The 16,950-nt window shown below is 31.5% G+C and overlaps 3 protein-coding genes across 6 annotated transcripts in view; 1 reads left to right on the top strand and 2 right to left on the bottom strand.

The window, feature by feature from the left end:
• LOC140434778 (E3 ubiquitin-protein ligase LRSAM1-like) overlaps positions 1–685 on the bottom strand; it is a 79,070-nt gene extending 78,385 nt beyond the window's left edge. Inside the window, exon 1 of one of the 3 annotated variants that reach the window (XM_072523284.1) lies at positions 212–685. In XM_072523284.1, coding sequence (XP_072379385.1) covers positions 212–265 — 54 coding nt within the window. In that variant the 5' untranslated portion in view covers positions 266–685. The remainder of the gene's footprint in view (positions 1–211) is intronic. The other 2 variants (XM_072523282.1, XM_072523283.1) reach the window with 2 other exon arrangements.
• A 151-nt stretch (positions 686–836) lies between these two features.
• LOC140434779 (cyclic GMP-AMP synthase-like receptor) overlaps positions 837–16,950 on the top strand; it is a 168,029-nt gene continuing 151,915 nt past the window's right edge. Inside the window, exon 1 of the mRNA XM_072523285.1 lies at positions 837–989. The gene's annotated coding sequence lies outside the window, so the exon portion shown is untranslated. The remainder of the gene's footprint in view (positions 990–16,950) is intronic.
• Positions 11,071–16,950, bottom strand: part of LOC140434777 (uncharacterized) — a 104,564-nt gene continuing 98,684 nt past the window's right edge. For both annotated transcript variants that reach the window (XM_072523280.1, XM_072523281.1), the window contains exon 5: positions 11,071–11,409. In XM_072523280.1, the coding sequence (XP_072379381.1) occupies positions 11,146–11,409 (264 nt within the window). In that variant the 3' untranslated portion in view covers positions 11,071–11,145. The remainder of the gene's footprint in view (positions 11,410–16,950) is intronic.

Genomic DNA, 16,950 nt, shown 5'->3' on the forward strand with positions numbered 1-16,950 from the left:
TCCCATTAATCATGCATATATAGTAGTTTATAGTAAATAAGGACATGATAGCTCTACTCATTGCTCAAAATATACTAATATTTAACATTGGTAAACAAGAATTTTAAGTATTATTTAACAATATCAAGGCATTAATGAATTACTTATATTCTGCATTGTTTATTTTGAATGAGTAGTTGAATGAGAGTAAATGTATATTTTAAAAACTTACCAAATATAATTTATGTTCGAGTTTAGCCTTATTAGGTTGTTTTCTTCTAAACATTTTACCAGGAAAGTAGTGTCATAACAATTATTCACAATAAAAAAATTGTTTCCTGAATGATTAAAGTAGGAAAAAATAGCGTAATAGAAATATTGCCCAAATATTGTATGTAAAAAATGAGGTAGAACTTTTATCAGAAAATACTGGTTTTTAATAGATGTTTTTATAACTTTATATAATAAATATTATAGAACTTGCACTTTTTTAATGTTTGTTTATAATGTGCACGATGTTGACAGTATGAGTATGACAGTGTATGTCATGTGCACCTCCCCTATTTTTTATGAACATTGATTTGACTCCGTTGTAGTGCTGTAGAATTTTGAATTGTGTGATGTAATCCGGATATCTACTATTTATAATATAAATATAATAATACCGTGTTAATCTGAGTTTTTAATTTTGTACGAGGAGTTACATAATCCTTTATATTTCGATATAATTAATCGAGTAAATGATTCACGAAATCGATTAAAATGTAGAATGATATCGATAAAATAATGATATCTAGAAAATCGAATAGGACTGACGTGTCCCTAGATGCCGGGTCGGGATATCGGTATGCGATTTTCGATCTTATTTCACTCAAACGCGGTATCTCTGTTGTGATTATTGGTTACTGTTACTAATCCAACGACCCAACGAGAAATAGAGTGGATAAGATTTTTAAGTTGTTTAAAAGTTGAAAGTGTTGGTTGAAGATATATTTGTTTACCAGCGAAAGGTAAGTATTACATATTTGCAATTGTTGTGATATTCTTATAATAATAAGAATCAATTATTCACGGTATAAATTGAAGAATATTGTGTATTACATATTGGGCACACGCCCTGGGACTCCCATAGAGTAGGAAGTAAAGCGTTTATGTGATAAATGATGTTAGTTAGATACTGTTTATTTATTCTGTATGGTTTATTTTAAAACTATTTCACAATCAATCAAGCACCTAATAGGAAATAAACTACGGTGTTGAATGTTTTATGATTTGTATTATCCAAAACTTACAGACAGGAATTTCACCTGAGAAAATTGTTTTTATTATTTTTTATAAAATTCTTTATCATAATAATTTTAACTAAATACTAAAACCTACTAGTGATGGGCTAAACTGTGATTCTGCAATCACAGGTATAACTGTGATCGTGATTTTTTATTCATTGTGATTTTTACTTGTGATTGTGATTTAACAGAGCAACGAAATAGTCATATGCGTATGTTAAACTTTTCTTTTTTTATTTGGCACTGGTGGCATTTTTAACACTTTGACTGCCACACCAAATTCACCATAAGGGTCCTGTGCGCCACACTAATTTTTTTATGAAAATGTATTTAAAATTGTTTATCAATATGCCTTAGCTACATTGCTTAAATAATTTAGTTATATTTTTTGTAGTTTATAAAAGCATTTTTTTATTCTACGCCGCGTGTATAAGTACGGATACACGGTCTAGACTTGTCGTATATTGTCTAAAACGGTAGCGTGACGTTGGCTTGTATTTGTTAGTTCAACTCTAAACGTTGCATCGTGCAGTTCATTTATTCCTAAAGGTACTTTTTCTTGTATAAGTGTATAAAATGTCATCATATGAGAGAGAACAGGTCCGGCTTCATGCATTATGGGATGAAATATCAGATATGAGTAATGATAATGATGATCCATTCGAGAATGAGTCTGAAGAAGATCTTGACTACGAAACAGAGAGTTCACGGAATAGCAGTGACATAACAACTAAAAGACCTCGGATAACGACTAAGGGTAAGTTTGAATAAAGATCAATAAATAAATATAGGGCCGTAACTGATAGTTTATTTACTTATACATATTTGCCAATGAAATAATAGTTATTTATGTTATAAGTACATATATCATGTTGTAATTATTTTATTATATCCCAATGAGCTTGCGAGAGAGTGTAGAAAATTGCAAGGGCAATAAGGTCATGTTTATGTGCGAATGACAACAAGATGTTATGTACGATTACATTTGAATGCAAATTTATATATTCTATTGACATGCTGTTACATTTTGTTTTTTTTTTTTATTTCAGATAGCGATGAGTCAGACAATCAAGATTCTTTAGGGAAAGAAGAAAATACAGGAGCTGATTGGGGATTAGTATTTGGCGATATGAGAAATTTTAATTTTGAGGAAAATATAGGATTAACAGAAGAGGTCCTAAACATGAAAAATGAAGAAGAACGCCTACTTCAGACTTTTTGTAGACGAAGAAATTATCAGCATTATTGTAGAACAAACCAAACGCAAATCAGGTGATTATGAATAACATCGATGAAGAAACCATCGGTCCATCTTCAAGATTGCTAAATGGAGAGAAACAGACATGACTGAAATGTATTGCTTTTTGAGGGTACTGATTTGGATGGGTCTGGACCATAAACCTAAACTGGCTGATTATACATTGGAGAAATTCGAATTTATACTGGTCAAAAGCTGCAGGTTATGTCTTGAAATAGATTTGGTATTTTGTTGCGTATGTGGCACTTCGCAAATAATGATTTATGTCAAGCAGAAGACAGACTGTACAAAGTTAAGTCACTGGTAACTTTGCTAAATTCCAAATTTAAAAAGGTTATAGTACTAGACGAAAATATCTGCATAGATGAAACGATGGTACCCTTTCGCGGGCGTTTAAAATTTCGCCAATATGTGAAAGGAAAGAAACATAAATTTGAAATCAAACTCTTTAAGCTATGCCTCAATGGGGGGTAGACGTATCACAGCAAAATTTATTGTGGTACAGACAAAATTGATGGCATGTCTATCTGTCTGTGGCAACTAAAGTAATATTTGAACTTATGGACGAATGTCTCGATAAAGGAATGACATTGTACACTGACAACTGGTACACCAGCGTAGAACTATCTGAAAGAGCACAATACATTTTGCGAAAATAGTCATTTGAGTATAATTTAAAATATGTGTTATTATTTTATTTCATACTGTATTATTGTATCTATTGTATCTATTATTAATCACAATAAACACTTTTACATCAAAATTAATTAGCGTTTAAGTTATATAAAATCTACTATAATTCAACTGCTAATAGAAAAATGACGTATTTTATCCTACGCTAAGATCATTTTTAATTTGCCCCAGGCCACGCTAAGTTAAATCCTATTAGAAATGCACGTAAAGTGTGCTCCTGTGAAATACACATGGCCAAACGATCTTTACTGACTGTGTATATGTAAATATACACGTGGCGGTTTGAACTCAGCCACTGTGTATATTCAGGTATACACATGACAGTCAAATTGTTAAAATGTATGAGAATAAAAAATATTGAATATCGATATAAATGCGACGAGTTACACAAACTCAATAGACTGAAATTCTAAATACCCTTTACATTTTCTTCAAATATTTGTTTACGTACTAATATTACACCAATCATATTTCTCCAGTGACGATATAATATTATCTTTGCGTTTGCATTCCTCATTAGAAAGAGACTTCAAAATACCGCCAATACGCCAGCTACCCTTATCTCGTTCCTTGTTATCCTGTTACACGTCTCTCATTTCACAACTTGCGACTGAGACGAGAACGTGATATATCACGTTTTAGCGATCAAGATCTACAGACATAGAATAAGACCGAACTCGCAGTCACAGTATATTTTGTTGTTATTCACAGGTCGTGATTGTTATTTTCTAATCACAGCTGTTAAATTACAGGGTAGTGATATTTAGCCCTCCTCTAAAACCTACATTAAATATTTTTTCTTTTTTTATTTTATTTTATTTATTCCGAATAAATACAGAATTAAAGATATTTTTATTGTATTTGTCGTAGTTTATTGATAATTTGAATATTTTTTGTTTGTCTAATTCATAAACCGGGAATTTTTATTTTATCAAAATAAAAATAAAAACACAATATGGACTCGTTCTGTCTAGCAATGGATGACGGCCACGGAACTTCAATGACTGGTTTTAGCCTAAAAATAACAATATGGTAGTGGCGAACCTTAATCATTGTATATGGATGAATCAAAATTATCCATATATTGATTCCCTATGATTTGAGATACACTAATTGCTGACCAAAACTCAAATTTTAAAAGTTGCCAGATATATGGCTAATGGCTGTGTGAATGAAAGCTACCCTCGCATTATTCTAGAAGGAACAATTAAAAATTTTTGTAGAGAAATGTTTTGACTCTTTCTCAAAAGTATACTCAGTATACTGTGAATATGTTAAAAACAGAAGTAGAGTACCTTTAAGCAAAACTAAGTTTTCAGTTGTTTTCAAAGATGAAAATATGTCAGTACATACCATACAAAAAGATAAATGTGACACTTGTACAAAGTGTGAAGTAGCAAGTATTACCGAAGATGGAAAGAGCATGTCGATCGAAACAATCGAGCTAAAGAAGAACTGGACAAAAACGAAGTAGATGCTGTTAACAAATCTACAAGACTTATCTATTCAAATGGATTAGCAGGCTGTTAAGGCGGCACCTTCAATAGAATCAAGCTCAGCATATTTTAAAACAAAATTATGTAAACCTAACCTAACCTAACCTGACAGTGTGTGTATGATATCTCCACTAAATATACGGTATGTTTTTGGTTTAGCGAAGTTGACACTGACTTAAAAGCATCGACATTTGCTACAATATTAATAAGTTACCTGCAAAACCATTGCCAAGATGACGACGAAATTTTAATGTACTCTGATGGCTAACGTGTTAAAATAGAAATTGTATAATGGAAAATGATCTGTTATTATGATAAAAACCATAATCCAGCAATATCTCAAAATTTTGCACACACATATGGAGTGTGATTCTGTTCATGCGAATATTGAAAGGAAAGTTAGGAACAAGTCAGTTATTCTATCCAGCTTTTATTGGATAGCTACCGAAACTGCAAAATCTAAGCCTATGTCTTATGTTGCCAAGTGGTTGGAACTATTCTGACGCATCGAAATATCACTTTAAGTCACTTCTAGCAGGTACAAACAAAGCTGTTGCCCTAAAAGCAGTCAATTACACTCCAGGAGGGGAGGTATTTCACAAAACAAATTTTGATCACGAGAGCCAGATACTACCTCAAAGGATGGTTCAAGTTAAAGCACCCATTACTTGAAACAAGCTCAATAACGAACCAAGAAAAATATCTGCATCGAAGTTCAAATAGTTACATGAACTTAAACAGTTATTTAAAAAGACTTCATGCTTATTATGATGCCATATTTCACTTTACAGGAGAATTGTCTTACTGTTACATTGTGAAAATTTTTTCGTGCAAACTAGCAGTAGTTTTTATTAAGCCAAATTTCAGAACAAACACAACACTTGCCTACTTGGGATGGAATGAGACTAAAGCAGAATGGTGAAGGATCAACAAGACAAATGCATGGCAATGGGAGAGAAATTTTAATTTGTAAGAACAGAATAAAATAAATTTTAATTACTAAGGACAATGTCGAACCCCTTGAATTTGTAGATACTTTGTTAGTTTTTTCTATATTACATAAAATAGCCCAATTAGTTAATATGCCGTAATCCACCGAATTAGTTCAGTTTGTAAAATTCAGTATGTCGTAAGCCACGATTAACGAGAAAAAAACAATAATACTAATTAAAACGTAATAAAGCATTAATATAGCAATCAAATGGGATTATACATATTAATTACAACTTTTTAAATTTGTATTGTTCTGAAGCTAGCTCCTTGTGGCATTTTAGAGTAATTACTATTTAAATGGGAATAAGCCACAATTAAAGGTTAAAGTACGTTTATTGACGTTTTAATTTCCACTTCGGACATGAAACAGTTTTTGGCTTCTCCTCTAAAATTAAATATTCTTGGGTTACGACATATTGTGGTTATTGCGACGATACGTTGTTTACTTGCAAACGGGCAAACCTGTCAAATGCAGACCAAATATTAGCATTAAAATATAAATTATTATTTGGTAGTAAATTTAATTATTATATATATAAACTAAATATGTTAAAAAATATTAATTGTATTTATATGAAATTATTTTAAAACGATAATTATAAAAAAAATTTAAACAGATGATTCAATGTTGTTATTAATCGGATGACATCTATGACTTTTATTAAATTTTAACAATCGTTACGAATCAACTCTTTTAGGAGAAAACTGCATACGAAAGCTGAACTCTTTACCCTTAAGACGCACCTTGGTTTTTGGTCAATAGGTCCCTTGAGTAAAAATATATCGTATAATTTTTACCGTCCCGCTAATACAAATTTTATTGAACAATAATTTCGCACGCGTAACTGATATGAAAATCGACGGTTGCTTCAAGCGTTGTTTATAAGAGAACGGTTCATGCTACACAAAAAATGCTTATAAACATTTTTGTTTAAAATTATCTCATCTACATTTTTTATTTGAAACATTTTTTTCTACGGTGAACAGATTCTTGGTAAATCGATTTTTTTGCGTTTTAACCCCCCTGCGAGGGGGGTTTTAAGGGGAAGCCCAGGGGTAAAAGTAGTAAACTTTTTTGAATCTTTTTTGGGGTCCCAAAATTAATATTCTTTGCAAAACTCAGCTTGTTTTAAGAGTCAACTCTCTGACGACTGGACTAAATATATGCCGGCTATATCAATAATGCAACAAAATAACTAGAGGTGCAACACGAAACTAGATGAAACTGTGGAAGAGTTCTGCTACTGGTTGACTGCAAAATCAACACATCCAAAGAAATAAGAAAAAGAATATGCGTGGCTACACGCTGTTATTTTGGTCTAGGTCCTCAACTAAGAGCGAAAAATATGTTAAGACCTACAAGGTGCAAACTTTATACGGATCGGAAACATGGGCAATGATGACCCGAGATGAAGAGTTCGTACGAATCTTTGAAAAAAAAAATATTGAGGAACATATATGGCAGTTAACGAATAGGGTATGTGGAGAAGGCGATATAATTTCGAACTCTATAGACCTTTTTTTGATGCATATAATCGTAAAAACCATAAAAATAAACCGCCTAAGATGGGTGGGCCACATTATGCGGATGGATGAAAGTGATCGTTGTAAAATAACCATGCTAAATAGGCCGGTCGGAAGAAAGAAGAAGGGGGCGACCAAAACTGAGGTATCTGGACGATGTGCAAAACGATTTAAGGGAGATTTGAGTAAGGAGATGGAGAAGACAGACACTCGACAGGGAAGGATGGAAGAATGTTTTAAGGCAGGTCAGGGCTCACGAAGAGATAGTGCCAACTGACGATAATTTTTATTTTAAAAACACCGCTATTAATAATAAAAAAACAAATAAAGTTGACTATTTTTTCCAGTAGAAATTCGGAACTTCAAATCTCCGGCGCTCGGAAAAATTTATCATATCGCCGTTAAATATGGAAAAATTTTTCTTTTGTATCTGTGGTTGGGGAAAATTTTGTGAACATTGCGATATTTTTTTGCTGCGAGTAAAACTTAATGACTATTAACATTTCTTTGTAAGTATATATATATATATATATATATATATATATATATATATATATATATATATATATATATATATATATATATAAATTTTTATACTCATTAAATCAATTTTTTTTGTATTCCACGGGCTTATTAGTAAAAAAGAGTATATTAAATGGAAAATTGTTAAATATAAAATTGAAACACCTTTTTTCTTTCAATGAGCTTAGTATTCGTTTTTGTGTATGAATATCAAATTTAAATTTATATTTACATCAATTCTCTGTTCATTGTTTCTGTATACATATATAATTTATATCCCTTCAAACGTCCTTCAATCCTCTAATTAAGAATACATTTTCCCTTATCAAATTTGCATTTAATCGATTAATTTAGTAATATTAAAACTTAAGATATTGACTCTTGAGCTCAAAAGTTGATTTTTATGTGTAGTATTAACAGTAAAAAAACCTAATTTTAATAAGTTTTGCAAAATTTGTTATTGTGTATTCAAAACACATTTAGCCCAATTTAAATTAAAATAATCTTAAGGTCTTCATGGCATGCCGCTACGTTATATTTTTTTGCCATTGTATTCTATTATATAAATCATGCCATATAACAACTCGCAGGCCACGATTGGCCCGATAGTAGCAAAGCTATGTATCTAAAGCTCTGTTGGCATGCTGCTATCTTTGATTTTCTTTTTCATCATGTTCTATTCGCTAAATCCTGTCATGTGACATTAGCACAGTCCTGCATGTTAAGTTGTTTAGGCGCTATAAGTTTAAGGTCTTTTTGACAATTCAGCCTCTGACCCTAACCCTTTATTATTTACTTCTTGAGCTATCCTCTTTTCAACGACCCCTCATACGTCACGATCTAATCAGCCGTTCTCGAGCCAAACAACGTCCGAGTGGAAGTGAAGAGGAGTAGCCCAACCGCCCCAACCTCTACTACAATTTAAACAAATGAAGCATTTTAAACAAATTAACAAATTTTAACAAATGAATCCATTTCTACTGGTCGTAGAAGAAAACTTTTTTTTAAATCTTTGTCTTGACTTTATCTATATGAATCAATAAGTTAAAAATGTGTATAACGTGTGGGGAGCGCTCTAGCTTAATTAATTAATAACGAAAAAGACGCCCTTATTTTAAAATAGGGCTAATTTTCTAAATAAGGGGTAGAAAAATTTTTTGAGCTAGTATTTTTATTCCTAAATAAAAATATAATTGACGAAGAACAGAATCCGTTTTGAATTAGATATCTATCTTTAAAAAATTCTGGCCCTGCAAAATTTATAAATATTTAAAAAATTTTATAAACAATTAATATTTATCTCGAAAAGAATTGACCGATCGGACCTTATAAAGTCTTATTCGATTTTTAATTAAAAGAGCTACAATATAATGTTTTTTGCATAAAAAAAAGAATATTTACAAAAATTATTTCAAAAATAAAAAATGGCGAACAATTAACATTTTTGGTCTTTCAATCGTTAATTTTGCGTAAACGATTGGTTGAAATTTAATGTAATAGCTTAAATTGAAGTTTTTTATATGTACTTTCATAATATTGTACTTATTTTACCCTAAAATGTTGATTTGTTACAATCAACAAAAAATATTCAACAAACACTATCTTTTGCAAACACTTGGAGGTTACTCCAGGCATTGCCCTTTATAATGGTGAGCTGGTTTAAAAAAATCACTTATCAGCTAACTCTCTACAGCTTGAGCTACTGTATGTTGAAGGATTCATGCGAAAATAACAAAATAAAAAATAGGGTGGGTTTAAGGGGCGGTAGGTAGGGTTTATTTTCAACATATTTTAATTGTTTAAACATATTTTTAAGATTTTTTTGAAATACTGTCATTAGTAAATTATACTACAACATTTCATGAGTATTATCTGAAATTTTGCTCCAAAAATATTCAAAACTAAGAAAATGACAGCTAATTTTCCAAGATATAAAAAAAGTTACTTTGCGGTGTTCATTGTAACTTATTACTGGATCATATGTTGACAAAAAACCAAAAAGATTTCGTTAGTTTATGTGCGTCCTTATAGGTCGCAACGTCGAGATTTTTTGTTAAAATTTGACAATTTGATATAAAATTGTAGTTTTATTTGCTTCTTATATAGGAAATAATTTGCAAGTGTGCATATTTGCAATGCTTGACCACATGTTGCAAGTGTGTATTTTTTGTTATCCCATCCAACTTGCACATATTCTGTTCTATTTTTAATATATGGGCAACAGCGTTTTTCTAATTTTTGGGATGTATGTGATGTATACTGGGTTGTAACAGGTGCTAAACATTGCCAATTTTAAATTTTACGTTCTTCTAAGTCACATATCTCTTTATTTGAGCCAAACTTACTTTAATTGAATTGAATTCGTAATGGTAAGGTGGTCATAAAACAATAATACCCTAAAGTCTAGCCATTCAATTCAAAGCATATTGACAATATCTATTCAACAAGGCGGCTGTGATGAGATACATTATTCAGCACTATGACAGAGTTAATATCAACACCCCGGAGAATGTTCTCGAACCACTTCTCGAAGCATATGGAGTTTATTTTTTCATGATAGTCCCCTGTTTTCTTCGATTTAAAAACAAGGCGCCATTTGCAGAAAACTAGTACCGCTGTCCGTATGGGCGATATTTAAATGCTGGCCATTACCTAACGCTGCTCGCAATACTGACGATAAGCATTTAACAAAGGCTTGCCAAGCATTATCGTACATACATAAATTTAACAGCCAATATCATAACAATAATGGTACATTAAATACTGCACAAACTATCCTCAAGTAAGAATCTTATGTTAATATGAGATTCACAGACGTCGCCGCAGAAAATATTTCCTTGTCTATAATAGAGATTAGCTGATTATTGTCCTATGAGATGGTAAAGACGTAAAATGACATTACCTACAGTTTTTAGGTATCATAAATTATTTTTCAATGAATGTATCGATTTAAGAAATTAATTTAAGAGAAAAGCATTCATTCTAGGAAGTCACCTATATTTCTATAATAGTAAGCCAAACCTAGGAAGTAAGAAATTCAAGGAATGAAAAAGACACCTACAGGGACATCACGATGGAATTAATTTCTAAAAAAAAAACAATTTAATCTAAAAAAAAACAATCAAATAACGTTACCGCTGGAATTCTGAAATTATCCAACAGTTCACGGTGTAAAATTTTGTTTTTGACAATGAGTCAATGACCTTCTCCAATTGATTGTTGAACTATAGTTTCACTATTTTGAATATTATCGATTTTTAAATTATCAGGTCTAACTATTATAGCAATAGTTTTTTTGTAGTAAATAAAAGTACAATAACCATTTATAAAATTTATTTTTATTATGAGTGATCTCTACGTTAAATATTTCAGCTGTATTTTCTTTACAAAAATATTATTTAACATTTTCCGAAGGCTCAGTACTTGTTGCAGCTAACAAATGTTTTTTGCTCAATCTATACTCTGTTGGGGTCAACATTCCCCTTAGTATAGTATCGAAGGAAATGTTAATGCCTTTTTCTGCCATCTTGCAGTACATACTCCAACATTGTTTTTCCTTTGGCGACTTAAGATCGGGGCTCTCTTTTGTTTCCATTTCTGTTTCTTTGCTATTTTCTGCTTCTTTTTGTATTGGTTCGGATATTGGTTGTTCTGTACCCTGTAATAAAGATATATTAAAAACATATTTTAAACATTAATTATAGTAGCAGTATTAAGTAATACTGCAAAACAAAAGAAATTGAATTATATTACGTAAAAATAGATTTTCCCTTTCTCTAATCCACTCCATACAACTCAAAATTTTATTTTATTTATACTGGTATGTCATATTTTCACAGTGGTTGGTGATATGCTATCATCATAGCCACTGGGGTATGTGGATGATACGGTTATACTTTCTTTATCTTTACAAACTTTGGTAGATATATTACAACGATTTACACAAATGTGGTGGACAATTCGATGTAAATATCATGCCCCTTTGTCCGATTCTTCTCGATCGACGATGGTAAATAAATGTTTGAAGTGTTTCAATGGTTGAAATTATAGTTTTATTGACAGCTACTGATAATTGAACTCAAATCCCCAATTTATAATTTCACAAATAATGTATACCTCATCACACGGCTTAATGCTTCTATCATACCAACAAGCTTTGAACTATGAGCTTACAATACAATTCAATCTAGGCCGTTATTGCAACACTTAGGAAGTTCAATTAGAAAATATATTATTTGGCAATTTATTAAGTTTGCAGGTCTGCAGGATAATTACTAAAATATTACTCAATATGTTTCACAATGTTTCAATTATACACGGTGAAACTATAAAAGGTTAAGACGTTAAGAATAATGTGAGATTACAAATTAAGGGATTAATTTGTGATTGAACATATAGCGTCAGATTGAACTGAATGACAAAATTCATGGTTATTACAAAACATCCACGAGACAGCGAAATAAAACATATCAAAAATATTCAAATAAAAAGACTAAACAGGTACAAGTACTTGAAAGCATAGATAACTTATAATGCAGAGTAAATTCAAGAGTTTAAAATTCGTATTGAAATCGTTAGAGCCGAATGTGTAACTGTGAAGAAAGTATAATGCAATAAAAATCTAAAGATGGACTTAAGAATAAGACTATTATGCTACTAAAACATATTGCGTTGGTAAAGCGTCTGTACTAGTTTTGATTTCTTTTCCAATATAAGGACTTCCAGATAGCGTGTAGCGATAGTAAATAACCGGAGTGGAAATCGAAACGTCAAATACTAGTTAATTAAAAATGTGATTTTTATCACAATCACAACCAATAATTGTAGCTTAATCCCATAAAAGCATAATATTTAGCATGTAAAATATTTTAGGATCGCACATCATTACTATTTTTGTTCCGTATTTGCCGGGTTTACTTGGAATGTAGACTTTGAAATTTCAACACTCACAGAAACTAACTAGTTGTACATCAATAGTTACATATGGTCCAGGAGTATAAAGGGCTTGACATCTTTCATTAAACTTTTTGAAACATACCGGATTGGAGCAAACTTATCATCTCTTTGTCTATTTTTTCTTGTTTCTTTCTCATCAAATCGCACACAATTGATTAAAAGTTCAAAACGTTTTGCGTTTATAGTCGTTCTAAAAATAGCAACACCAAACTGTTTTGACCACAGCTCTAAAATATTCAGGTGATTTGAAGTTAGAACACCGCTCATATATAAAAGCCCCAGGAGAGCGCGATTTTCTTTGTACGTTTTTTTTTACAAAATATTGCTTTGTGTAATTATGGGACTGCCTTTCGATTTCTTGATTTGTATGTTGAGTAATCGTGTCTATAACTTTATCTTTGTAAAATAATTTAGAAGCAGCTAATTCATCATTTACCCTCTTGGCATCACATTTTGGTCTGGGTATGCGCAAAACTATATTTTTTATCAATGTTCGTGTATTTATAGTATAGTATGGATTGCTAGACCATTTGTATCCATTCTTTTCATATACAGTTTTTTGTTGTAGTTCGACATCTTCATTCGATTCACTTTGTTCATCTGCAGAACACTCATCATCTTGGACACTATCTGTTTCAATATCATCCTCAGATTTTTCACCATCACTGAGTTCATTTTGAATCTCATCAGCTTCATCCAAATATGTTTCTTCTGCTTCATATCGTTGTACTTACTCTTCTATTTTTGCTTGAGTCAGCTTTTTGCTACTTGATGCCATTGAATTGATGTGTCCGACCAACTATCCACTTATGCTTCTAAATTATGCAAGAGCGTTAAGTGGTATCAAAAGCTTGCCTTTGAACACATGCTTGGAATTTCAATTGTAAATGCATTTCTGATTTATAGGGTTATTAAAAATCCTACTACCTCTAAAAATCAAATAAACCTCACCAAAATACGATTATTTAGAGAACAACTGGTACAAGATCTTTTAAATATAACGGAGATAACAACAAAGACTCTTAACATGAATAAAACACATTTCTTACAAATAAAAAAAGATAAAAATAACAAACGAGTTCGACAAATGTGTGTCTCTTGTTACGACAAGATGAAAGAATACGAAGGACGACACGTTGCCTGAAATAAGGTAAAAAAAGTATACACATACTACCCGGATTGTACCTCTCAACCATTTATGTGTTTGGAATGTTTTGGAATCAATCATAAACGAAGTTGATTATTTTGCCTATTATTTTGGATTATAAAATAAATTTTTTGTTTTTAACGCAAATTCTGTTTATTTATTTATTTCAGCAGAAATCCAACAGTTAATTTGTAGGAGGCCACGCAGGTGGGTACACATATGCGAGCAGAACTGTTCGCGAACCGTTTGTGAACGCTATATTCGTCTATTTGTACGACGGGACAATCCGCTTGCGAGCAGTTCGTTCATTTCTCGTCAGGAACTCTGGAATGTCAGGAACCACGGCCTGTCGGTTTTTGGGACGAACACAAAGAATGTTCGCAGTTAAAACCCATTTACCGCCAAAGGTGCGTAAACGCAACCTTTACTGTTAATTTTTTTTTGCCCGAAAATATATTTTTTAATGTTTTCTTTTTATTGAAGTAACATCTCAATAGATTGAGGTATATAGTATCATTTTTCTTTTGACAAAAATATTACTTTTTAAATATTTTAAGATTATTATAATTTTGCATAATTTAATGATTTATGCACATCTTCATACAAAAAATTTTTCCGATACTAATTATAAACTTAATTCATATTTTGTATTCTATAATTATAAAAATATGTTGAAATTTTTATTATTCTAAAAACTTATTAATTCATACTTTAAAAATAAGGTCTATAATTGCATGTTTATACGATGGATTCGTATACGCACCTTTGGCCGAAACCATATTATATTTTTTTCGTAGACTAAACAATCTGAAATTACGATCTCGTCAATAGTCAATACACTTCATTCACTATTTATAAAATTGCTGTGTGCTGTAAACGTTATATTTGCTTTTTTCTTGACTTAAATCAGTTTGAAAGTTTCCTTGTGTTTATTTGTTTTATATTCCATATAAGTTGAAATGAGGTAAGCTAAATTATTATCATATGAATGCGTGTATATAGTAGTAGTAGTGCATTTTTTTGTTTATTTTAGTAAATTCTCGAAATATGAAATGAAGAGGGCACTAACTACTAAAGAGTTAATGGCTTTGTTAGAAGAAGACTCAGACTGTGAAAATGCTGACTCACTTGATGTGGTTTATGTGCCGCCGGAAACAGATGAAATTTCCGATGTAGAAGACATTGATGATAATATTATTGGTGAAGAAGGAATAAAAACAGATATTGCAGGTACATATGAAATACAAGTGAATGGGAATTCTGACGATTCTGATGATGATATTCCTCTGAACCACAGATCAAAACGTCCAAAGAAAGAACCAGGCATAAATAATAAATCCAAATGTGTCACAAGTTGGGTAAAGACAGATACTCCTTCGTACTCGGCAGTAATTCAACATTAGTCTGATCGATATTTAGAAAATATAAAAGCCAACCATGGAGGCAAGTCACCTATTGAAGTTTTTTCACTCTTTTTTGATAAAGAAGTAAGTGAGAGCATTCGATATTTTACAAATATTTATGCATCGCAGAATAACCGTCACGATTTTGAAATGAATGATACAGATTTAAAAAAATTTATTGGCATATGTATATTATCTGGTTATCACACTCTGCCTCAAGTTGATATGTATTGGTCGAAGGATGAGGATAAAGAAGTGCACATTGTAAGAGAAAGCATGAGCCGACATAGATTTCGTTCAATCAAACAGAACATACATTTGTCAGATAACACTTTACTGAATAAAAATGATAAATTTGCAAAATTGTCACCAATTTTTGAAATACTGAACCGAAAGTTTGCACAATTTGGAGTCTTTGCAAAATATATTTCCATTGACGAGGAAATGGTTCCATATTTCGGGCGACATTCGTGCAAAATGTTCATCCGTGGAAAACCTGTTAGATTTGGTTTTAAACTGTGGTGTTTATGTCCTGATACTGGTTATTTGTTCAAATTCATTCCATATGGCGGAAAAACTGAGCAAACAGATAATAGTTTTAGCTTAGGAACGGCAGTTGTTTTGAATTTACTTTCGATAGTTAAAAACCCACAGCAACATAAGGTTTTTTTCGACAACTTCTTTACGTCATATGCTCTTTTTGGAGTATTGAAAGAAAAAGGATTCTTTGCAACAGGAACAGTAAGGGAAAATCGCACTGCTAAGTGTCCTCTAGAAGAAAACTAAATTATGAAAAAAAAGGAAAGAGGTTCATATACATGTGCATTCGATTCCAATTTAGAAGTTTTGGTGACAAGATGAAACGATAATTCAGTAGTGACTGTAATGACAAATACATGTGACGTTTTACCCCTTATGCAAACTAAACGTTATAACCGTAAAGAACACAAAGAAATTCTTATCCCTCAGCCTAATGTAATTCACCAATATAACCAATACCTGGGTGGAGTTGATCTGCATGATAATGGCATTGCAAATTACCGTATTAAAATAAGAGGAAAAAAGTGGTGGTGGCCGTTGTTTACTAACATGATTGACAGTATGGTGGTCAATAGTTGGAAAATTTTTAAAATTGCGAATGATTCTAAAATTTCCCAACTGGAGTTTCGTTCGAGATTGGTTCTTAACTTACTAAAATATAGTGGACATGCAGAGAATAGTGAAGAAACCGCTACATCATTGTCAAACTCAGTAAATGGACGTCCATCTAAATTTGCTTTACCAGATGAAACTAGATTCGACAATATTGGCCACATTATAAAAAGAGACGATAATAGTGCAAGAAGAAAATGTCGGATGTGCAAAAGTAATACTATTTATTTATGTAAAAAGTGTACAGTGCATCTACACCCCGAATGTTTTGAAGATTTTCATCTTAAAATTTAATTTACAGTTAAGATACAATATGTTCCTTTTTAAAAAATTGTATGCGTATTCGGCCAAAGGTGCGTATACACACCCACCTGTTTTTCCTTTCATGAGAAAAAAAAATTCTTTTTGGTTGTAAATTAGTCTTAATTTATGTGTTTTTAATCCAATCTAATAAATCAATTGTCATATTTCTCTTTGTTTATTGTCTCGGCCCTTAATGGGTTAAATTTGGACGGTGTTCGAGAGTATAAATTGTTTCTGC

The sequence above is a fragment of the Diabrotica undecimpunctata genome, chromosome 2, assembly GCF_040954645.1.
Source record: "Diabrotica undecimpunctata isolate CICGRU chromosome 2, icDiaUnde3, whole genome shotgun sequence".
Taxonomy (NCBI): Eukaryota; Metazoa; Arthropoda; class Insecta; order Coleoptera; family Chrysomelidae; genus Diabrotica; species Diabrotica undecimpunctata.